Here is a 25000-nt window from a genome sequence, read left to right on the forward strand (position 1 = left end):
AGATTTTTCTGTTGTCTACAAATACTGAGCAGCTACCCGCCGGTACCGCATTTTCATGCTTAAGTTTAAATGACCCTCTTGTAACAGCAAAAGCGGAGTAGTTTGAACTAGAAATTCGCATTTTTCATGCTGTTTAAGGTTTATGAAGCAGTAAAGATGATGTCGAAAGACCTCGAAATGTCAAAAGCTATTTTTGCAAACTAACATCACTTCCATGCCCATTCAGTCACGTGACCAATCATGTGAGTAGCGATTAGGTATGTGTTCATGATATTAAGGGTAACATCGATTTACGTCTCTCCTGTTATTGTGGCGACAATTTGTCCATAATAAACGATTTTAGAATGCGTTTTATTCCCCAGCCTCGTTTTCAGGCGTGGTCTAAAGGAAGGGTGGGGGGGGGGGGGGGGGGTTCTAAAACATCCCCTACAAAGCCCCAGAGCAGGTTGCAAAACTGGCAACATGTATTTTCCTTTTCCTTAGGGTTCCCTCAACACATCTAAAGAAGTATCTTGCTTACAGCAAAAAAATGCCCACGGGACTTTCATTTCGTACATATGCACCCAGACTATCTGTCAGAATATTTAAGTCAAAGGCATTCCCTAAAGCCGCGGCTACACAAGCTATTTTTTGCTAGGGCTGGCGATGGGATTTTTTTTATATTTTGTCGCATAGCCTGCGCGCGAAGGTGGCTACACTTGTGACAAATTTTGGCGACAAACTACTTCAAGAGACTTGGGTACTATAAATTAACATTCCTCCTTTATTTCATTGGCTAAATAATCTTTAGTCGCGTCGCAAGCGTAGGCAAAAAGTTGTAGGGTGGCTACACGGGCAACTATCTCTGCGATTTTGTCGCGAAAATTTCAACTCTGGCGTCTTTTTTCTTGCGATTTTTTCACCTGTTGCGTCGCCAGTGCAAGGGTGGCTACACTTGTAATTTTCACTGCGCGCTGGCGACACGACAAAATTCGAAAAAGTCGCATCACCAGCGCGAAAAAAAATTCGCTCGTGTAGCCGCGGCTTTATATCCATTCATTGCAAAGAAGGCATTATTTACTTTAACACACCAATTAACCATCTTTATGGTAGTGTATTTAATCAGTTTGTCACTCATAAACTGATGATGCCATGGCCCTTGTCCGGAAATTGAGTTGAAAATTTTGAATGCTAATGAACTGTAGAAATACATCATGTAGACAAAAAGGCAATTTTTCGCGTCTTTGCATTTTCAATTGACATGAAACAAAATACACAATGAGCTGAGGGGAACTGGCAATGTACCGGTTCTAGAGAAGGTATGTTGGAGTGCAAAGTGAAAACGAACAATGCAAAGGCTTTGATGAATGAAGCTCGATGTGAAGAAGCTCCCAACCGGGAGAATAATAAAACGTTGTAACCCCCCACCCCTCCCCGCCCCACATCTCCCATGTCAATGATTACGTTAAACTGGTGATCAACTGGCAACTTCCTTGTTCAGAAAATTGAGGCCACTCAAATTGACTCCAATCTCGAAAACACGGCACAAGGCCCATCACCTTATCCCGTTTACCACGCCCTAACATCACCTCCTCTGTTTAGCAAGTTAAATGCCCTTACGGAAAAGCTCATCAACAACAGTGCAAAGAAAAGTTGCACTTTACACAACATGTCGACATCTTTTGTGATCGCCGCGATTATTTTTGGCGGGCTATTACCGATGGGAACGGATATTGCATGCTGATGACTGGAAGTGCGCGGTCGTCCTTCAACCGCTGAAGAAGCCTGGCCCATACCTATTTCACAAGAACTACAGACCTGTCAGCAACCTGCAGTATATCTAAAAGCTGGCTAAAAAAGGGGTGTTTGTAGAGACACACATTCATAAAATGACTTATTCGTACCGTCTTAAACATAAGCGTCGGGGTGGAATTCAAGTATCAGCACATGTTGGACACCTTAATTATTTGGAAGACATGTAGTCATTTTTTGTTTGCCGAAGTGGCTGTGAATTGTATGTGTCAATCAACTCAAAGTTAACCAATCAAAATGCACTTTTAATTAAGCACTATGTGACATGTACGAATAACAAATTCATGTTAAATAAATTAGCTAATCACAAGTCTGTACGACAAAATATCAAGACGAGTATTCCCAATGTCCGGCATCGATCAGATCATCGGCATCCAGTGTTACTAATTATTCAATAAGCTCTCATTTGTCAAATCTGACTAGTTTTACGATGATGAAACCATCAAAGTCCAGTTGATTTGTACTTAGGCAAATTACTATTCACAAAATAGTCATTAACCATTCAGGATAGGAAAGGGGCGAGATTGATAGCCCTATTTTGGCCGGACTCCAGCTAGCGTTGTCCTAGGTAATCACTGGTTGAATTTCCGAGTCGGTCTTGTTTCTAAATAGGCAGTGATAGGCTGAGAGAAACGAAACAGCACTTCCAATTCAAAGAGTTACAATGGCGAGACGTTGATAAACGATAATCTAAATGAAATGTACGACAAGAAGCTGGATTTTGTCTTGGCCCGATTTATTTCCGAAGGTAGAAGAGAAGACGGAAAAGAGCAACCAGAGAAGACTTTAAATGAAATGATAGGTAGCTGCACAACGTAAAAAGTTGACATTAGAACTAATACTCGCTACTAAAATTGTTATTTCATATAAGTAAGAAAGTTTGTGCCTGTAGGATGTGCACTTAAATTAAAACGAAAACTAACAAAAAGGACCGCCTCCGTTTTCCAAAAAAAACTTGGACTATACTAGACCGAATATGTCTACCTCCTCATACTTAAATCGCCAAAATAATGCACAGGGACAACAATGGATTTTTGTGAGGGTTACAAATGACATATTTGCAAGCAAAGAGCAATTAAAACGAGTGTAATGTTCGTGAGTTAATCCTATCGATTTATAATGTTCCAAGATAGCCTAGTCTCCTTCAACTTGGAAACCCTCGTATACATCAATGCAGGATTGACCTATATTGTCGTGCTCGGTCAAATTTGTCAAATCTTCACCATACCAGACTCTAAATTGCTGACCAGCGGTTGCAAACAAAGGAGTAACAATGGAATCAAACTCGATCTCGGCAGAATTTTCATGAAAACCGGGCAGTTCGTAATAAAGATGATCCTCAAATTCAACGGTACCGCTAACTGGAAAAAGATGGACGTTGTTGTGATCAGTGATCTGGGGATTTAATTTACTGGGTTGCCCCTCACAGCCCCATTTTGTGGCAGAGGTTATCTTCTAATACAGTTCAAGTAGCCAGAACGATGGATCAGCTTCAATCTATAGATGTCTCCTGGCTTGTGAATTTCGAAGGTTTCGAATGAATCGTCCGCGGCCCCAAAGCACACTGTGTCTGTGTTGATTTTCTGCCATACTGAAGAAAATAATTTTTATTTTATTTTTGAGCGGGTAGTGTCTCTCTATGAAAAAAACTTGATTGAAACATTTTTTGAGTCCATACAGACAGACAATTTTCTGAAAAAATCGTTTTTTTGATGGTGACTTGGTGACGAGCCGAACCAGTAATCGGAATGTCGTAGGTTCGACTCCTGCCAAAGAGCATTCTCATTTTTTCCAAGTATCCCCGAGTCACCTTCGGAAAATAAATCTCTTCATTTCATTCATCGGGGTTAACATTTCACATCTCTTTTAGTACAAGGACGATTTTCTTTAGTTTATAGTTTTATTACCAATAAACATACTATATTTATTTAGCGAGCCTTGGTAACGAGAACGCTGAATTCCAGGATGTTACACAACAGAAGTTGACCTTTCCTCTCATCTGTTGCTCTGAGTCCACAATTACAAAAAGTTTAAAACTCCCCGTATTTACCAAAAACTCCCATCAGGCGAAATACTGAAGAACTTAAAATAGTAGATATGTTTTCCTCCTTCTATACGTTTGGCTTGCTTTCCGGCTGCACTTACTTTTTGTCTCGCAATGTGTTCCTTTTCCTCCCTCACCGCATTCACACTGGTATGAATTTGTCTCGTATTCTGGGTGGCATGTACCACCGTTTTGACAAGGAAAGCTTTCGCATGGGCTCTAGAAGGAAATTAAAACAAAAAAGGAATTAAAGGTTCTAGGACTGAGAAAGGGTTAATCTGCAGGAAGTTTCTTCTACTTATTGAAACTGCGTTTATGAGAGCGAAACTCTTACTAAGCCTTAAGTTTTCTCTTCTCGACGCCGTATCTTAATACATTAATTCTTTTAACAACAATCATTAACAGTGTTGTTGTTTTTATTGGACAGAAATATCTACGAGAGTGCAATTTTAGGTGCTATCTTTACTCTCATGAAATGCAACTGTGCGTAGTAGGGCTTGTTTACCAGCCGTTGTTTCGGAAAGGGAGCACGCTCTCCTCTCTCGGGCGGGAACAAAAACAGGACCCGAGAGGTGACGGAATTCGTATATACAGCCTTCCGTCACCTCAGTGAAGACCTGGCAGCTGTACAAATATAGGTTTTTTTTTTTTTTTTAATGTAAAATTTGCCTTTTGATATGGTCACATAAGTTAATTGTACAGAATTGATATGTTCACTCGACTTACCCAAAAGGAGAATTGATGAAATTCTTCGCTTGGTACAAAATGGTTGGAATGGTTGTACTTATCCGAAGCTAGGAGATGGCAAATATGGCCACCAGATCCGTTGTCAGCCAGGATGCCAAAACTGAAGGAGAAGCACGCTTTGTTGACGACACATTCGATAGCACATTGGAAATAATCTTCAAACTTGGAGAAAACCAAAACTTGGGAAATATTCAGCACACGAAAGAAAGATTTGGTGAAGTTTCCATATTGCAAATGCGGGCTGTTTTGGTCTCTCCGTTCAAGGTGTTCTGCCTTAATTAAACAAGCATAAAACCAATTTTACTTTCAACTCTTGTGGCCAATCTACAATGGCAATGCTCTTCTGAGATTGCGTTGAATCCGAATTGAATCGAAACGACTTGGGCCTTTACACAAATACAAAACCAGCTGAGTAATCATTTCGTCATATTGTTGAAATTTCCCACGATTAAATGTAAAGATCCGACCAGCTTTAAAGCTATTTTTTTTCCTTAAGTTATCTTTTCTCGTTTTTATCGTGTGGAAAAGACTCAACTAGCGTTTGCCGTAAGCACGGAAAAGACACCGGAAAAGAGAACGTAATCCATTTCAAATAATTTATCGTATATCCTGCCTTTTTTTACACATATTCTTGACGACCTATAGGATGAACATCATGTGAAGGTAATGTTCCTGTTTATATGGATATAGAAGTATTGACAGACTTACAAAAGGAATAGGACGAGGGAAGCATGTTCCCTTTTCAGTGGTGACGAATAAGAATCCGAGACCTCGCCAAGACCCTCTTCGAATAAACACTGCGGAACGTTTGAAAACTGACGGACAGTTCGCGCAGAATATTGTTCGCTGGTCTGTCTGTCTCATCAGGGAATGTTTATCCGTCGTAATTGTATAAGGAATTCGGAATGTCCGATGTTCATAGAACTGGCAAGTGGACAGCTCAGTTGGTGCAAGTGAAGCGTAACTGCAAGGTCATGGATTTGAATTCCTTTCAAGCCTGGACCTTTTGTAGCTTCGGAGCTTTGCAACTCATTAAGTTGATCAACTAACTTGGGATGATCTTTCTAACGTTTATTTCTATTGCGCAATGCATATATATTTGACTTTATATATTCTAAACATCGGAATAGAAAGCAGTTACCTTTGAAAAAACTTGAGAAACCATCAGAGCAAGAAATCCAACCACAATTCGAAGGGATTTGGCATTCAGATGCATTATCACAGTTAAATGGATAACGAGGCGCACTAAAAAGTTTGACTTTGACGCAACATTTGAAAGAAGTAAACTCGAACAATGTAGCACTAATTACTTACTGTCTGTCAAAAAATATTAATTGTCAAAATTACAAACTTGAGTCAGCTACTTTTGAGTGTACAACATATGTAAAAAGGTAGCCTGAGGCCGTAAGGGGGGTACTCCCTTATAAGGGCTTAATGGGGACGTGCGGCCAGCCAGGGTATGTTTTTCGGGATTTTTGTCTTGACAAGGGTATCCAATTTATCATTTTTTGTCTTAATCAGGATATCGATTTGTGAATTTTTGTCTTAAACTGGGTTAAATGTCTTAAACAGAGTATCAGCAATATTTGTCGCTCATACTTATCACCTGCTTACTGTTTTATTCCCTCTCTTTCTTTCTCTTTTTTCCTCGTTATACGACGTTATAAAATATTTAGCTTGTTTTTTGGTTGTGAAAATTTTTAAAATACGGGCACGGTGAAATTAATCCTTAATTGCACGAGGGCACATTGCGATTACATATACTAACAAGAATAATAAAGACCTAAAGGACAAAAGGGGTTGAGGAAGATGGTCCATCCACATTCTGTTTGTAGGGAGGCCGGGTTCGATCCCCCGGCGAAGTTGGCGTGTTGGTTGCACCCTCCGTTTGGGCGTACCCACTCCCTCGTACGGTGTGGGATTAGATGTTATGTCCATAAGCAAGAGATTATGAGGTAAGAGAAGTAATCCCTCATACTGGCCCTATTCCCATCGTAATCCCTCTTAAGTTATTTTTAGATCTTCTGTGAGATCCGGTATTCCCACGAGGGTTAACTGATAGCCAATCACATGTCCCCATTTTTACCAATGTTGACAGCTGAGCGAATTCCCACGCAATGATTCGCGTCGTTCGCGATTTACCATCAAACAAAAATGGCGGAGGATGTTGAGACAAACGCGTATATACATCATACATTTTGTGGACGAACGTGACTTCTTGACTGCAGAGTTAAGCGATTTCAATGACTTATGTTTTGAAACCTGTATCTTGGAAGGAACGAGTTATGTAAACGACAGGATTTTATACAGAATGGCAAATGGAAGACTATACTCGATAAGTACGATCTCTCTGACTTTAATAAATGCATTCTTGGTTTCCTTTGCGGGATTAAAATATGATGACTTAATTCTTATATGGTGATAAAGAAGACAGATAGAGCTCTACAACATTACCAAACATGAAAGGAAAACTTGAATCAAGCGTCGGATAAAGATATTCTATATTCACGATTCAAAATTAATGTTGTTTTCATGTCGTAACTATGTTATTCTCGAGCGACCGTACCGGAAACGTCCTTCTGCTCTTTCTAAAAACTGTGTATCAATATTTATTTACTTTTGCATAAAGCAAGCTAACAAAATCTGTACCTTGCTAAGTTCGCATTTGTTAGCGTTAATAGTATTTTCGGTCCAATGCTTCTGTTTTACGAAGACGGATACGTTTGTGGTCACCCATCCAGACAATAATCCCGCCGGAGGGGGCTTAACTTTAGTAAACTTTAGTATTACAAAGCTGTCAGATGCTCACAGGGCACGCTTAAACTTGTGGTGAAAAGAAGTTTATCAACATGTCAGCCCAGAAGCCAATGTTTCTCACTTCCCATTTATTTTCTTCAATCTTTCTGAATTTGGTACTTTGCTAGTAACCACATGTCTTCTCAGGCTATTTACCCAAGGCTTCTACCATGGCACTACAATGATAGACAATACCAAAACAATATTGTGCACTGTTAGAGCTACATATTACGCAAGGACAGACTTTTTTCGTCGTACGAACGTGTGAGAACCTGTGAGCCAAAGGTGCACGTACCACAGGCAACCCAGTGTACCCTCACGGAGGGTCTAGTTGTGTTATAGATCACCCAACTTAGTATTTGGTATCTAAATAACAAAATTAAAATGGTCAACTTTTTCTTTAAAGCACAAAGTGAACTGTCTTCAATTGGGAGTTACATCAAGAAAATCATCATAGGAACATTGCCCAATTTTGCAGACTGCTGCCTGAAGTAGATATCAATATCATTTTAATGTCATGTCTGCACCTGCTTTAAGACATTGGTGTTATTCTTTTGAATTACACACTAACGGCGGCTTTAATGCTAACGCAATTGACTGATTAGTAGACAACAGTCGTCAAAATGCTACCATTAAATGAGCGAACTTAAAATACTTGTCTATCGTTCTCACAATTATATGATAATAATGGACTTACATGGGAGTTTATTTACTCGAAAAGATAATATATACCAATTGAACTTGACAAGTTTTTTCCCAGTTTAGGATATCATATATTAATATTGCAAAGCCCTTGTTGTTACTTTTACCCTTTCGTTGCAAGTAAAAATGTACGCGTGGATAGCGGTTGTGTGGTTCACTTTAGCATTTGGTACTCATTTTAAGTTCGGTCATCTGTTCTCAGAGGTAAGTACTCTAGATCATCTGAGATCTATACTCTTCTCAAACTATCTCAAGAAAGCCTGTCAGTTTGATGTAGATGCCATAAACAGCTAGTGATTTCTTAATTTGTTTTCGGATGTCGTTTGCTACAAGAGATAACTTCTGTTCTCCTGCCACCTTTAGACGGTTTATTATTTTGAGCGTTGGATTCTATTTTTTGCCTGAAAAAGCATTAACGGCAATCGAAATGCACGTCAAAGCGGTCTTATATGTCCTTTCATTGACAAATTCGGTTCTACCAGATTTTCATTTTACTCACGATTTCAACAGGGAAAGAGTAACGACAGATGAACCATACTCATAATAAATTAAAAGCAGTCAACATCTATTCTGCCTCGTCGAAGGCCTTTTAAAAAGACATTTACCAGCAGTTGATCAAGTTTTTGAGACGCCATGCAGTATTCTGAAGAACAAATAAACTCCGCCCCAGATAAATTCCGCCCCAAATAAATTCCGCCCCAGTTTGAACAAACAAGTCATTTCTTATGTCTCCAAACTTTTTCCATTGGGAATTACATAAGATATAAAAGTACGCGCGGACGGTCACCCATTTTAACCCTGATGATGGCAAACAGCCGAAAACGTTTGGTTTGAATATTTTAATTTTTTAACTTTTAGCCTTGTATATAGAATATAAATAAACTTTAATTGTTAAATTATTTCATCCAACTCTCTTTTGCAATGAGAAGTCTTGCTACTTGAGATGAAATATAATTTCGTCGGTAAGAAATATCCCTGTCCGTTTTCAATAAAATAAATTGCATCTCTTTCAATTTAATATGAAAGGATAATGATATGTCCAGGACCCTGTTCGGCCGTTCTCCACAATCGTAGAGTTTGATAATTTTACGGTGTCTTGTCTTGCGAAGAACAGTTGTAAAATGTGCCAAAATGCAAAACACAAAACGAGTAGAGAGATATCGTCTCCTCAATATCATTTTAATGTCATGTCTGCACCTGCTTTAAGACATTGGTGTTATTCTTTTGAATTACACACTAACGGCGGCTTTAATGCTAACGCAATTGACTGATTAGTAGACAACAGTCGTCAAAATGCTACCATTAAATGAGCGAACTTAAAATACTTGTCTATCGTTCTCACAATTATATGATAATAATGGACTTACATGGGAGTTTATTTACTCGAAAAGATAATATATACCAATTGAACTTGACAAGTTTTTTCCCAGTTTAGGATATCATATATTAATATTGCAAAGCCCTTGTTGTTACTTTTACCCTTTCGTTGCAAGTAAAAATGTACGCGTGGATAGCGGTTGTGTGGTTCACTTTAGCATTTGGTACTCATTTTAAGTTTGGTCATCTGTTCTCAGAGGTAAGTACTCTAGATCATCTGAGATCTATACTCTTCTCAAACTATCTATTGTCTTGCGAAGAACAGTTGTAAAATGTGCCAAAATGCAAAACACAAAACGAGTAGAGAGATATCGTCTCCTCATGAGGCCTATTCACCATGGTGATCTAACTGGCAAGACTTCCTATTTACTTATAATAGTCACCGGACTAATACACCACTTAATATCACATAATATCATGTTGTGTATTGAATTTTCGAGCTTAAGGTTGAAACGTGATACGGGAGGATATTTTTAGTATAACTCTGTAAGGAGAAAAGGTTTTATAAAAATAGACAGGTCTCTTGGAAGCGGGAGAAATAATCCCTCGAGTTTGGACTCGAGGTCGAGTTCGAGTTGAAGATCGAGTTAGACTTCGAATTGGATTTCGAGTTGGTTTTCGAGTTGAAGATGGAGTTAGACTTCGATTTGAAATAAATTGACAAGAGGCGAAGGGGAAGATAGGCAAAGACCAAACAAACCAAATAAGCTAATTGAGTTCAGGCGGTTAAACTAAAAGCAGAGCAAGGTTTCCTCTCAGCGCTAACTAGAGACCTGCTGGTTACAGCTAAACTGTCCCCCAATGTAACTCATTCTAATTCCACACTTCCTTCCGGTTCTTTTCGCTGTGAAAAAAACTGCGCTACTTGTCCTTACATTTTCCATGGACTAACCAACTACAAATTCTTCTCTACTGGCGAAACGCGCTCCATTAAGTTCCACATAACTTGCGAAACTAAAAACCTTATCTACATGATTCAATGCAACAGATGCCATCTACAGTACATAGGAGAAACTAAACGACGTTTAAAAGACCGTTTTAATAAACACCGCCGCACTTTAGATAACGCTAACACCAAATCCAAACCTACTACAGTCGCAGAACATTTCCTCTCCTCTCCCCACAACATCTCCAAGGACATGCAATTAATTCCTATCGAAAAAATATTTTCTAACAGAGAGTCGATCCGTAAAGCCAGGGAAGCTTTTTTAATTTTAAAAGGCGGGACAATTGATCCCAACGGTCTTAATATCCGCGAAGAAACGTATTAGATTTCAGTTTATTATTTTTAGTGATTTCCGTTATTTTTCCGTGACTCTTAGTATTTGAATTCAAAATCTTTGTAACTGCCATGTTTTATCACATTTTTTCCAGCATTACGTCAACATCCATTTACTATATATATATATATATATATGTACATAGAAGCAATTCAATGTAAACTCTCATTGTACCTGAAGAAGGCTGGTTTGGCCAGCCGAAATATAGAACACCACTAAAATCAAATCTACGTTGTATCGGCTCTTGCTTAAAATATTTAGTTTCTCGTATCAAACCACGCATCCCTTGAAAACATGTGTAACACAAGACGACCACGTGGACAACGTCACAGTCACGCATCACGCGTTACGCGTAACGCCCCTGGACTTCCTTTTAACAGAGATCGTTTTTTGTAATTAGCATATAATTCCCTCCTATTCGATTTTTTTTTAATTTTGTTATTTTTATATTTTTATGACATATCTAACTCGATCTTCAACTCGAAGTCCAACTCGAACTCGAACTCGAATGCAAACTCGATGGTTCGGGATTCCCGTTGGAAGCGCGCTTGAGTTTCAACAAAATGAGCCCCAAAATCAGCAAAAAATTGTGACGCCGGTGAATAATAAAGTAGCTGCTATTTGCAAAATGATGGAATTACCTGGTGATAAATAACCTCGTCTTGGAGAGTAAATTTTTGACTTTGCAGAAACAATGGTGGGCGATTGTGATCTTTGTTTTGAATTCGCTCATTTATTGTCAAACTTTATAACACTTGACAGAAAAAGAAACTTACGAAAACCCGGTATCTTGCCATCATTTGACACATATGCTTCACTGTTTGGCAAGTAAACATGCCGCGGTAACTTATTAGTAATCACGGCGCCCGCTGAATTCCGGCGATGTCACTTTCGATTTTGCGATTTATTTGTGCAGCCAAAACGTGCAATAACAAAATTGAACGTAGCAAAAATCTCCCAAAATGTTTGTCGCTGATCGTAACTGTTTATATTCTATATTCACGATTCAAAATTAATGTTGTTTTCATGTCGTAACTATGTTATTCTCGAGCGACCGTACCGGAAACGTCCTTCTGCTCTTTCTAAAAACTGTGTATCAATATTTATTTACTTTTGCATAAAGCAAGCTAACAAAATCTGTACCTTGCTAAGCTCGCATTTGTTAGCGTTAATAGTATTTTCGGTCCAATGCTTCTGTTTTACGAAGACGGATACGTTTGTGGTCACCCATCCAGACAATAATCCCGCCGGAGGGGGCTTAACTTTAGTAAACTTTAGTATTACAAAGCTGTCAGATGCTCACAGGGCACGCTTAAACTTGTGGTGAAAAGAAGTTTATCAACATGTCAGCCCAGAAGCCAATGTTTCTCACTTCCCATTTATTTTCTTCAATCTTTCTGGGTTTGGTACTTTGCTAGTAACCACATGTCTTCTCAGGCTATTTACCCAAGGCTTCTACCATGGCACTACAATGATAGACAATACCAAAACAATATTGTGCACTGTTAGAGCTACATATTACGCAAGGACAGACTTTTTTCGTCGTACGAACGTGTGAGAACCTGTGAGCCAAAGGTGCACGTACCACAGGCAACCCAGTGTACCCTCACGGAGGGTCTAGTTGTGTTATAGATCACCCAACTTAGTATTTGGTATCTAAATAACAAAATTAAAATGGTCAACTTTTTCTTTAAAGCACAAAGTGAACTGTCTTCAATTGGGAGTTACATCAAGAAAATCATCATAGGAACATTGCCCAATTTGGCAGACTGCTGCCTGAAGTAGATATCAATATCATTTTAATGTCATGTCTGCACCTGCTTTAAGACATTGGTGTTATTCTTTTGAATTACACACTAACGGCGGCTTTAATGCTAACGCAATTGACTGATTAGTAGACAACAGTCGTCAAAATGCTACCATTAAATGAGCGAACTTAAAATACTTGTCTATCGTTCTCACAATTATATGATAATAATGGACTTACATGGGAGTTTATTTACTCGAAAAGATAATATATACCAATTGAACTTGACAAGTTTTTTCCCAGTTTAGGATATCATATATTAATATTGCAAAGCCCTTGTTGTTACTTTTACCCTTTCGTTGCAAGTAAAAATGTACGCGTGGATAGCGGTTGTGTGGTTCACTTTAGCATTTGGTACTCATTTTAAGTTTGGTCATCTGTTCTCAGAGGTAAGTACTCTAGATCATCTGAGATCTATACTCTTCTCAAACTATCTCAAGAAAGCCTGTCAATTTGATGTAGATGCCATAAACAGCTAGTGATTTCTTAATTTGTTTTCGGATGTCGTTTGCTACAAGAGATAACTTCTGTTCTCCTGCCACCTTTAGACGGTTTATTATTTTGAGCGTTGGATTCTATTTTTTGCCTGAAAAAGCATTAACGGCAATCGAAATGCACGTCAAAGCGGTCTTATATGTCCTTTCATTGACAAATTCGGTTCTACCAGATTTTCATTTTACTCACGATTTCAACAGGGAAAGAGTAACGACAGATGAACCATACTCATAATAAATTAAAAGCAGTCAACATCTATTCTGCCTCGTCGAAGGCCTTTTAAAAAGACATTTACCAGCAGTTGATCAAGTTTTTGAGACGTCATGCAGTATTCTGAAGAACAAATAAACTCCGCCCCAGATAAATTCCGCCCCAAATAAATTCCGCCCCAGTTTGAACAAACAAGTCATTTCTTATGTCTCCAAACTTTTTCCATTGGGAATTACATAAGATATAAAAGTACGCGCGGACGGTCACCCATTTTAACCCTGATGATGGCAAACAGCCGAAAACGTTTGGTTTGAATATTTTAATTTTTTAACTTTTAGCCTTGTATATAGAATATAAATAAACTTTAATTGTTAAATTATTTCATCCAACTCTCTTTTGCAATGAGAAGTCTTGCTACTTGAGATGAAATATAATTTCGTCGGTAAGAAATATCCCTGTCCGTTTTCAATAAAATAAATTGCATCTCTTTCAATTTAATATGAAAGGATAATGATATGTCCAGGACCCTGTTCGGCCGTTCTCCACAATCGTAGAGTTTGATAATTTTACGGTGTCTTGTCTTGCGAAGAACAGTTGTAAAATGTGCCAAAATGCAAAACACAAAACGAGTAGAGAGATATCGTCTCCTCATGAGGCCTATTCACCATGGTGATCTAACTGGCAAGACTTCCTATTTACTTATAATAGTCACCGGACTAATACACCACTTAATATCACATAATATCATGTTGTGTATTGAATTTTCGAGCTTAAGGTTGAAACGTGATACGGGAGGATATTTTTAGTATAACTCTGTAAGGAGAAAAGGTTTTATAAAAATAGACAGGTCTCTTGGAAGCGGGAGAAATAATCCCTCGAGTTTGGACTCGAGGTCGAGTTCGAGTTGAAGATCGAGTTAGACTTCGAGTTAGACTTCGAATTGGATTTCGAGTTGGTTTTCGAGTTGAAGATGGAGTTAGACTTCGATTTGAAATAAATTGACAAGAGGCGAAGGGGAAGATAGGCAAAGACCAAACAAACCAAATAAGCTAATTGAGTTCAGGCGGTTAAACTAAAAGCAGAGCAAGGTTTCCTCTCAGCGCTAACTAGAGACCTGCTGGTTACAGCTAAACTGTCCCCCAATGTAACTCATTCTAATTCCACACTTCCTTCCGGTTCTTTTCGCTGTGAAAAAAACTGCGCTACTTGTCCTTACATTTTCCATGGACTAACCAACTACAAATTCTTCTCTACTGGCGAAACGCGCTCCATTAAGTTCCACATAACTTGCGAAACTAAAAACCTTATCTACATGATTCAATGCAACAGATGCCATCTACAGTACATAGGAGAAACTAAACGACGTTTAAAAGACCGTTTTAATAAACACCGCCGCACTTTAGATAACGCTAACACCAAATCCAAACCTACTACAGTCGCAGAACATTTCCTCTCCTCTCCCCACAACATCTCCAAGGACATGCAATTAATTCCTATCGAAAAAATATTTTCTAACAGAGAGTCGATCCGTAAAGCCAGGGAAGCTTTTTTAATTTTAAAAGGCGGGACAATTGATCCCAACGGTCTTAATATCCGCGAAGAAACGTATTAGATTTCAGTTTATTATTTTTAGTGATTTCCGTTATTTTTCCGTGACTCTTAGTATTTGAATTCAAAATCTTTGTAACTGCCATGTTTTATCACATTTTTTCCAGCATTACGTCAACATCCATTTACTATATATATATATATATGTACATAGAAGCAATTCAATGTAAACTCTCATTGTACCTGAAGAAGGCTGGTTTGGCCAGCCGAAATATAGAACACCACTAAAATCAAATCTACGTTGTATCGGCTCTTGCTTAAAATATTTAGTTTCTCGTATCAAACCACGCATCCCTTGAAAACATGTGTAACACAAGACGACCACGTGGACAACGTCACAGTCACGCATCACGCGTTACGCGTAACGCCCCTGGACTTCCTTTTAACAGAGATCGTTTTTTGTAATTAGCATATAATTCCCTCCTATTCGATTTTTTTTTAATTTTGTTATTTTTATATTTTTATGACATATCTAACTCGATCTTCAACTCGAAGTCCAACTCGAACTCGAACTCGAATGCAAACTCGATGGTTCGGGATTCCCGTTGGAAGCGCGCTTGAGTTTCAACAAAATGAGCCCCAAAATCAGCAAAAAATTGTGACGCCGGTGAATAATAAAGTAGCTGCTATTTGCAAAATGATGGAATTACCTGGTGATAAATAACCTCGTCTTGGAGAGTAAATTTTTGACTTTGCAGAAACAATGGTGGGCGATTGTGATCTTTGTTTTGAATTCGCTCATTTATTGTCAAACTTTATAACACTTGACAGAAAAAGAAACTTACGAAAACCCGGTATCTTGCCATCATTTGACACATATGCTTCACTGTTTGGCAAGTAAACATGCCGCGGTAACTTATTAGTAATCACGGCGCCCGCTGAATTCCGGCGATGTCACTTTCGATTTTGCGATTTATTTGTGCAGCCAAAACGTGCAATAACAAAATTGAACGTAGCAAAAATCTCCCAAAATGTTTGTCGCTGATCGTAACTGTTTATATTCTATATTCACGATTCAAAATTAATGTTGTTTTCATGTCGTAACTATGTTATTCTCGAGCGACCGTACCGGAAACGTCCTTCTGCTCTTTCTAAAAACTGTGTATCAATATTTATTTACTTTTGCATAAAGCAAGCTAACAAAATCTGTACCTTGCTAAGTTCGCATTTGTTAGCGTTAATAGTATTTTCGGTCCAATGCTTCTGTTTTACGAAGACGGATACGTTTGTGGTCACCCATCCAGACAATAATCCCGCCGGAGGGGGCTTAACTTTAGTAAACTTTAGTATTACAAAGCTGTCAGATGCTCACAGGGCACGCTTAAACTTGTGGTGAAAAGAAGTTTATCAACATGTCAGCCCAGAAGCCAATGTTTCTCACTTCCCATTTATTTTCTTCAATCTTTCTGGGTTTGGTACTTTGCTAGTAACCACATGTCTTCTCAGGCTATTTACCCAAGGCTTCTACCATGGCACTACAATGATAGACAATACCAAAACAATATTGTGCACTGTTAGAGCTACATATTACGCAAGGACAGACTTTTTTCGTCGTACGAACGTGTGAGAACCTGTGAGCCAAAGGTGCACGTACCACAGGCAACCCAGTGTACCCTCACGGAGGGTCTAGTTGTGTTATAGATCACCCAACTTAGTATTTGGTATCTAAATAACAAAATTAAAATGGTCAACTTTTTCTTTAAAGCACAAAGTGAACTGTCTTCAATTGGGAGTTACATCAAGAAAATCATCATAGGAACATTGCCGAATTTTGCAGACTGCTGCCTGAAGTAGATATCAATATCATTTTAATGTCATGTCTGCACCTGCTTTAATACATTGGTGTTATTCTTTTGAATTACACACTAACGGCGGCTTTAATGCTAACGCAATTGACTGATTAGTAGACAACAGTCGTCAAAATGCTACCATTAAATGAGCGAACTTAAAATACTTGTCTATCGTTCTCACAATTATATGATAATAATGGACTTACATGGGAGTTTATTTACTCGAAAAGATAATATATACCAATTGAACTTGACAAGTTTTTTCCCAGTTTAGGATATCATATATTAATATTGCAAAGCCCTTGTTGTTACTTTTACCCTTTCGTTGCAAGTAAAAATGTACGCGTGGATAGCGGTTGTGTGGTTCACTTTAGCATTTGGTACTCATTTTAAGTTTGGTCATCTGTTCTCAGAGGTAAGTACTCTAGATCATCTGAGATCTATACTCTTCTCAAACTATCTATTGTCTTGCGAAGAACAGTTGTAAAATGTGCCAAAATGCAAAACACAAAACGAGTAGAGAGATATCGTCTCCTCATGAGGCCTATTCACCATGGTGATCTAACTGGCAAGACTTCCTATTTACTTATAATAGTCACCGGACTAATACACCACTTAATATCACATAATATCATGTTGTGTATTGAATTTTCGAGCTTAAGGTTGAAACGTGATACGGGAGGATATTTTTAGTATAACTCTGTAAGGAGAAAAGGTTTTATAAAAATAGACAGGTCTCTTGGAAGCGGGAGAAATAATCCCTCGAGTTTGGACTCGAGGTCGAGTTCGAGTTGAAGATCGAGTTAGACTTCGAGTTAGACTTCGAATTGGATTTCGAGTTGGTTTTCGAGTTGAAGATGGAGTTAGACTTCGATTTGAAATAAATTGACAAGAGGCGAAGGGGAAGATAGGCAAAGACCAAACAAACCAAATAAGCTAATTGAGTTCAGGCGGTTAAACTAAAAGCAGAGCAAGGTTTCCTCTCAGCGCTAACTAGAGACCTGCTGGTTACAGCTAAACTGTCCCCCAATGTAACTCATTCTAATTCCACACTTCCTTCCGGTTCTTTTCGCTGTGAAAAAAACTGCGCTACTTGTCCTTACATTTTCCATGGACTAACCAACTACAAATTCTTCTCTACTGGCGAAACGCGCTCCATTAAGTTCCACATAACTTGCGAAACTAAAAACCTTATCTACATGATTCAATGCAACAGATGCCATCTACAGTACATAGGAGAAACTAAACGACGTTTAAAAGACCGTTTTAATAAACACCGCCGCACTTTAGATAACGCTAACACCAAATCCAAACCTACTACAGTCGCAGAACATTTCCTCTCCTCTCCCCACAACATCTCCAAGGACATGCAATTAATTCCTATCGAAAAAATATTTTCTAACAGAGAGTCGATCCGTAAAGCCAGGGAAGCTTTTTTAATTTTAAAAGGCGGGACAATTGATCCCAACGGTCTTAATATCCGCGAAGAAACGTATTAGATTTCAGTTTATTATTTTTAGTGATTTCCGTTATTTTTCCGTGACTCTTAGTATTTGAATTCAAAATCTTTGTAACTGCCATGTTTTATCACATTTTTTCCAGCATTACGTCAACATCCATTTACTATATATATATATATGTACATAGAAGCAATTCAATGTAAACTCTCATTGTACCTGAAGAAGGCTGGTTTGGCCAGCCGAAATATAGAACACCACTAAAATCAAATCTACGTTGTATCGGCTCTTGCTTAAAATATTTAGTTTCTCGTATCAAACCACGCATCCCTTGAAAACATGTGTAACACAAGACGACCACGTGGACAACGTCACAGTCATGCATCACGCGTTACGCGTAACGCCCCTGGACTTCCTTTTAACAGAGATCGTTTTTTGTAATTAGCATATAATTCCCTCCTATTCGATTTTTTTTTAATTTTGTTATTTTTATATTTTTATGACATATCTAACTCGATCTTCAACTCGAAGTCCAACTCGAACTCGAACTCGAATGCAAACTCGATGGTTCGGGATTCCCGTTGGAAGCGCGCTTGAGTTTCAACAAAATGAGCCCCAAAATCAGCAAAAAATTGTGACGCCGGTGGATAATAAAGTAGCTGCTATTTGCAAAATGATGGAATTACCTGGTGATAAATAACCTCGTCTTGGAGAGTAAATTTTTGACTTTGCAGAAACAATGGTGGGCGATTGTGATCTTTGTTTTGAATTCGCTCATTTATTGTCAAACTTTATAACACTTGACAGAAAAAGAAACTTACGAAAACCCGGTATCTTGCCATCATTTGACACATATGCTTCACTGTTTGGCAAGTAAACATGCCGCGGTAACTTATTAGTAATCACGGCGCCCGCTGAATTCCGGCGATGTCACTTTCGATTTTGCGATTTATTTGTGCAGCCAAAACGTGCAATAACAAAATTGAACGTAGCAAAAATCTCCCAAAATGTTTGTCGCTGATCGTAACTGTTTATATTCTATATTCACGATTCAAAATTAATGTTGTTTTCATGTCGTAACTATGTTATTCTCGAGCGACCGTACCGGAAACGTCCTTCTGCTCTTTCTAAAAACTGTGTATCAATATTTATTTACTTTTGCATAAAGCAAGCTAACAAAATCTGTACCTTGCTAAGTTCGCATTTGTTAGCGTTAATAGTATTTTCGGTCCAATGCTTCTGTTTTACGAAGACGGATACGTTTGTGGTCACCCATCCAGACAATAATCCCGCCGGAGGGGGCTTAACTTTAGTAAACTTTAGTATTACAAAGCTGTCAGATGCTCACAGGGCACGCTTAAACTTGTGGTGAAAAGAAGTTTATCAACATGTCAGCCCAGAAGCCAATGTTTCTCACTTCCCATTTATTTTCTTCAATCTTTCTGGGTTTGGTACTTTGCTAGTAACCACATGTCTTCTCAGGCTATTTACCCAAGGCTTCTACCATGGCACTACAATGATAGACAATACCAAAACAATATTGTGCACTGTTAGAGCTACATATTACGCAAGGACAGACTTTTTTCGTCGTACGAACGTGTGAGAACCTGTGAGCCAAAGGTGCACGTACCACAGGCAACCCAGTGTACCCTCACGGAGGGTCTAGTTGTGTTATAGATCACCCAACTTAGTATTTGGTATCTAAATAACAAAATTAAAATGGTCAACTTTTTCTTTAAAGCACAAAGTGAACTGTCTTCAATTGGGAGTTACATCAAGAAAATCATCATAGGAACATTGCCCAATTTTGCAGACTGCTGCCTGAAGTAGATATCAATATCATTTTAATGTCATGTCTGCACCTGCTTTAAGACATTGGTGTTATTCTTTTGAATTACACACTAACGGCGGCTTTAATGCTAACGCAATTGACTGATTAGTAGACAACAGTCGTCAAAATGCTACCATTAAATGAGCGAACTTAAAATACTTGTCTATCGTTCTCACAATTATATGATAATAATGGACTTACATGGGAGTTTATTTACTCGAAAAGATAATATATACCAATTGAACTTGACAAGTTTTTTCCCAGTTTAGGATATCATATATTAATATTGCAAAGCCCTTGTTGTTACTTTTACCCTTTCGTTGCAAGTAAAAATGCACGCGTGGATAGCGGTTGTGTGGTTCGCTTTAGCATTTGGTACTCATTTTAAGTTTGGTCATCTGTTCTCAGAGGTAAGTACTCTAGATCATCTGCGATCTATACTCTTCTCAAACTATCTCAAGAAAGCCTGTCAGTTTGATGTAGATGCCATAAACAGCTAGTGATTTCTTAATTTGTTTTCGGATGTCGTTTGCTGCAAGAGATAACTTCTGTTCTCCTGCCACCTTTAGACGGTTTATTATTTTGAGCGTTGGATTCTATTTTTTGCCTGAAAAAGCATTAACGGCAATCGAAATGCACGTCAAAGCGGTCTTATATGTCCTTTCATTGACAAATTCTGTTCTACCAGATTTTCATTTTACTCACGATTTCAACAGGGAAAGAGTAACGACAGAAGAACCATACTCATAATACATTAAAAGCAGTCAACATCTATTCTGCCTCGTCGAAGGCCTTTTAAAAAGACATTTACCAGCAGTTGCTCAAGATTTTGAGACGTCATGCAGTATTCTGAAGAACAAATAAACTCCGCCCCAGATAAATTCCGCCCCAGTTTGAACAAACAAGTCATTTCTTATGTCTCCAAACGTTTTCCTTTGGAAATTACATAAGATATAAATGTATGCGCGGACGGTCACCCATTTTAACCCTGATGATGGGAAACAGCCGAAAACGTTTGGTTTGAATATTTTAATTTTTTAACTTTTAGCCTTATATATAGAATATAAATAAACTTTAATTGTTAAATTATTTCATCCAACTCTCTTTTGCAATGAGAAGTCTTGCTACTTGAGACGAAATATAATTTCGTCGGTAAGTAATATTCCTGTTCGTTCTCAATAAAATAAATTGCATCTCTTTCAATTTAATATGAAAGGATAATGATATGTCCAGGACCCTGTTCGTAGAGTTTGATAATTTTACGGTGTCTTGTCTTGCGAAGAACAGTTGTAAAATGTGCCAAAATGCAAAACACAAAACGAGTAGAGAGATATCGTCTCCTCATGAGGCCTATTCACCATGGCGATCTAACTGGCAAGACTTCCTATTTACTTATAATAGTGACCGGACTAATACGCCACTTATTCGAAGGAAGCGCAGCGGCATTATATCGGAGCGCCAAAGCTAAGAAAATTTGGTAACCTATTTTGGTTGTGATGTCAGCGTACGCCCGCCAGTACACTCTTTGCGGGGGAGGGAAGGGAATCAAATGTCAGCCCGTCGGGGAAGAGGCATGTTATATTTTGTTGGGGGGTAATGTGCTACCCGCGTTTATCTTGGCGGGAAATCACGCAAGAAATGGTGCGGGCAATGTTGGATTCTTTAGGAACTTGTTAGTGACGAGCAACGGGATAAAGAGCAGGAAAGAGCGCGAGAGAAGTATGGCGCGTTATTAGGGTCAAAATTTAATGTTTAAAACTCTACAGTTTGATTTAATACAAGACCCTTTTTCTTACAATCGCTTTCTTATTGCAGCCTTTGTAACATGCTTAATTGCTAATGAAGTCTATTTCTCAACTTTATTTGAGAAAAGTTGCATCTCTTTTTACTCGTTCGAAGAGGGGAATAGAGAATTACCACACCAACAGAATTTTAATCAAACTAATTGTATGCATGATGAATGTTCAAAGTATTGTATTCACTTCGCATTAAATTTTATTTGGTAAATATCAGAGTTCCTAGTTTACAATTTATTGGTTTAACTGCCTTTACGATGCGATCAGCCAACAAATTATTTGCGAAAAATCAACCAGACGTCCACCTGGAGTCATGTGATGCTTTATAGCCAATGATGCTTTACAAGCCTAGATTGTCGCACGATCTGTCACTCCGTCCGAGTTTTTAGTAGCAAAGTGTCAGACTGCGGTGTTATGATTTTCGGTACTTTTCCAACACAGAAGGTATGAATATTGATCCAAATGTGCTACGTGACTGTACACAACGTCTACTGGAGACAGCAGATTTCATCGGAAATGTGGGGTGGAAATAGCACGGTTCAACAACTGACACACCCGTGACAGCATCGGCTGCCTTGATGTCTCAACCAAACAACGCGCCTACCAAATAAATGGTCGTCATGACACAAATAGAAACAAGCACAGAGTTTTCGTCTGAGCCCGTATACCGGACGACTCGTTGGTGGTTTCCCATTCCATGTCCGGTACTTTCATGCCAATATTTGAGGGATTTGTTTTATTTTTTACAGGAGCCCATGCGTTTTTTACTCACTTTTTAAAGAGAATTTGAGTGAATTCTAGCCTTGCCCGGGAAACTGATTCTTGCGTTGCAGAAACACTGGAAACAGCGTTTCTGGGTGTTCTATTTTAAAGATTTCCTGAGGGCACTACCCTGGAGCACAATCGTTTGTTTTGTTACCGGCCCGCGCCGGCCAGCTCCAGTACGAGCTCGGAAGCTTCGTGCAAGAAGTCAACTTTAACGAACTCCTTAGTACACCAACTCTGCTGTTTCATGTGGAGGCGATCTTTCGTCTGCCTAGCAGTGGCCGGGCAACGAAGAGCACCATCCACTTCCGAACCAAAAGAGTTATCTTTGAATGGACTTTGAAGAAGAGAAATTAACATTCCCTACAGAACGGCCCGGGGATGCTACTGAAGTCCACGAGACTATACTGGCCCCCTTCCCGGCATTGGGAGTAGAGATACGAAATTCTCCGTGGCGCGGAAGGACCATGGACGGAAATGATATTAATACTGATGCTGCCTAACGGTTTTAGTGTGGGATATTTACAAAATGTACCTGGGCAAGCCAAGGGGTATAGTAGACCCCAACAAAGTAAAATATGTGACATGTCCTTCTCCGGATTAGAGAGCTGTCTCGTTCGATTCGTTTGCTTCAGGCTCACTCACTGGGGTAGCAATAAGTGACTCTAGCCCATGCATCATGTAAGGTAAGGTAAGGTAACTTTATTTAAAGTCGCAAACGAAGGGAGCGGTTGCCCAATCTCCCGAGCCAATAGCTCATGTTAAAAACGCACGACTATTTACAATACCATGTCAATATCCTGTCATGACCTTAAAGTTCCCCTAACCTCAAACTTTTTTCCAATTTTTTAGTTTTTTGCTGAGATAATCTATTCACCCATTGCAAAACATTCTGCCGTTTTCACTTTGAAATTCGATTTTCAGTGCGCCAGAATTAAGATTTAACTAGAAGTTCCACAAACTGGGTTACCTGTGGTACATGATACACAAAATCAGAGCGCACTGAGTTGGGTGGTATTGAAGGCGTGGAAACTGGATTTTCCCAGGAGTAATGCTGGCTGGGCCAATCCGAAAATAACAAAGAAAAAATCCTAAGAATCCAATTAGCCGAAACGGAAGATACCATAATATTCTTTGTTTGTGCACCCAAATGTGGGTGGGGTCGTACCTCTTGTTCAACACTATATTTCATTGGCTTTATAGTGTCGTACTTCCTATTGTTTTCTATCTATTTTGTCTTCAGGATAACCTATTTACACAATGTGTTGTAGTGGCCCACGTCTCAGCGGTGTCAGTTTCAGAAGGCGCGAAAACGAGGCTTTCGGGTCAAACAGTAATTTCTTACGGAAGGACTGAGTTATTTCTTGATTCTCAACTATTTTCTTCGCTTCTTTTTCGATTACTTGAGACTTTATCGTGGAAAGTATGGAAAGGCACTGTATAGCACTTGGATGTGTTTGTAGGCGACGAGGTAGTGTTATATTCGTAAGCCAAGTCAACCCACGGTGTCATAGGACGAAGGCTGATATTTCAATATGCGTACGCTTAGCTTATTTCGGAACTTCCGGGAACTTGCTGTAGCAATAAAAATAATGAAGTCTTCGATTTGAAACAGGAAATAGAAGTTTATTAAGGTGAATTCCTTAAGCCGTGTGGCTGAGTGTTCTCGTGTATTCCTCGTGGTTTAGTCCGTTAGACAATAACTACAATAAAAGCCGTAAAAGACTTCCTTCCCCTTGTCCACCCAAAGCAAAATTGTTTGTGAGGAGCGCAAATAACCAGGGTATCAAACAACATTTTTTGAGGGGAGAAAGGGGCGGGGGGGGGGGGGTCGTAAAGTTGGATAGTAGAAGTTGTAGCATAATATACATATAAATGACGTGAAACTGCATTTGGAGCCAGACACTAGTGTGAGGTGATGATATAGCGGTCCAATCTGCTTACATTTTTTTGCAAGATCGAGCAGTTGGAAACCACTTTGCGGAAAGATTTTGGCTATGACAAACAAGTAGGCTCAAGTTTTCAGTAAGATTCAGTAGCTTTTGCTAAAGAACAACAATTTTTCCGTTTGCTCAAGTTTTTTGAACGCTTCTCGTGTAATTTGCTCAAAAGACACTCAAAATAAAGGGGACGCAGCACGAAAACAAGCACGGTGACCCTATCTTTTTACTGCATTTTTGCAATGTCCTCTGCATGAATATCAATTGTGCCAAGTTTGACAGAAATCTGGATAATACGTCATTTTCAAGGGAATTACCTTAACCTGAAGTATGGCAAGATATAAACGCGACGAACACAAAAGCAATGTAAATGGATCACAAATAAAAAGCTTTGGCTACCTGTAAGTGAATGATTTTCGGTTAGACTGAAGGGACAGACTGTTGAAAACTCCAATGTTATCGCTTTCCATGCTAACAGGACGTTTTCAAAGTAAAGTAAAGTGGTGCATTTATATAGCGCCTTTATCACAAACGTCTCAAAGGCGCTTTACAATGATCAATTTA

At 38.8% G+C, this 25000-nt stretch overlaps 2 protein-coding genes across 4 annotated transcripts in view; one reads left to right on the plus strand and one right to left on the minus strand.

Moving 5' to 3' along the window:
• Positions 1–2015: 2015 nt before the first annotated feature.
• On the minus strand, positions 2016–5798 carry LOC138018632 (uncharacterized). Its single transcript, XM_068865327.1, has 4 exons — positions 5724–5798; positions 4562–4855; positions 3937–4054; positions 2016–3382 (listed from the first exon to the last, which is right to left on the minus strand). Exons 1-4 carry the CDS (start codon positions 5796–5798, stop codon positions 3240–3242), a joined length of 630 nt encoding a protein of 209 aa, XP_068721428.1. The 3' UTR covers positions 2016–3239.
• An 11078-nt stretch (positions 5799–16876) lies between these two features.
• LOC138018627 (uncharacterized) overlaps positions 16877–25000 on the plus strand; it is a 399148-nt gene continuing 391024 nt past the window's right edge. For 2 of the 3 annotated variants that reach the window (XM_068865320.1, XM_068865317.1), the window contains exon 1: positions 20222–20345. In XM_068865320.1, the coding sequence (XP_068721421.1) occupies positions 20268–20345 (78 nt within the window). In that variant the 5' untranslated portion in view covers positions 20222–20267. Of the gene's footprint in view, positions 17063–20221; positions 20346–25000 lie in introns of those variants that run through there. The other variant, XM_068865318.1, reaches the window with a different exon arrangement.

Source organism: Montipora capricornis, chromosome 10, assembly GCF_036669925.1.
Source record: "Montipora capricornis isolate CH-2021 chromosome 10, ASM3666992v2, whole genome shotgun sequence".
Taxonomy (NCBI): Eukaryota; Metazoa; Cnidaria; class Anthozoa; order Scleractinia; family Acroporidae; genus Montipora; species Montipora capricornis.

Bases quoted from the DNA above. Each gene is read 5' to 3' on its own strand.
- LOC138018632 (XM_068865327.1), bottom strand. From the start codon at position 5,798: ATGCATCTGAATGCCAAATCCCTTCGAATTGTGGTTGGATTTCTTGCT. The intron at 4,856-5,723 runs GTAACTGCTTTC...TGTTTAATTAAG, and splicing joins TTTCTCAAGTTTTTTCAAAG to GCAGAACACCTTGAACGGAG. The intron at 3,383-3,936 runs GTAAGTGCAGCC...TATTTTCTTCAG, and splicing joins AACACATTGCGAGACAAAAA to TATGGCAGAAAATCAACACA.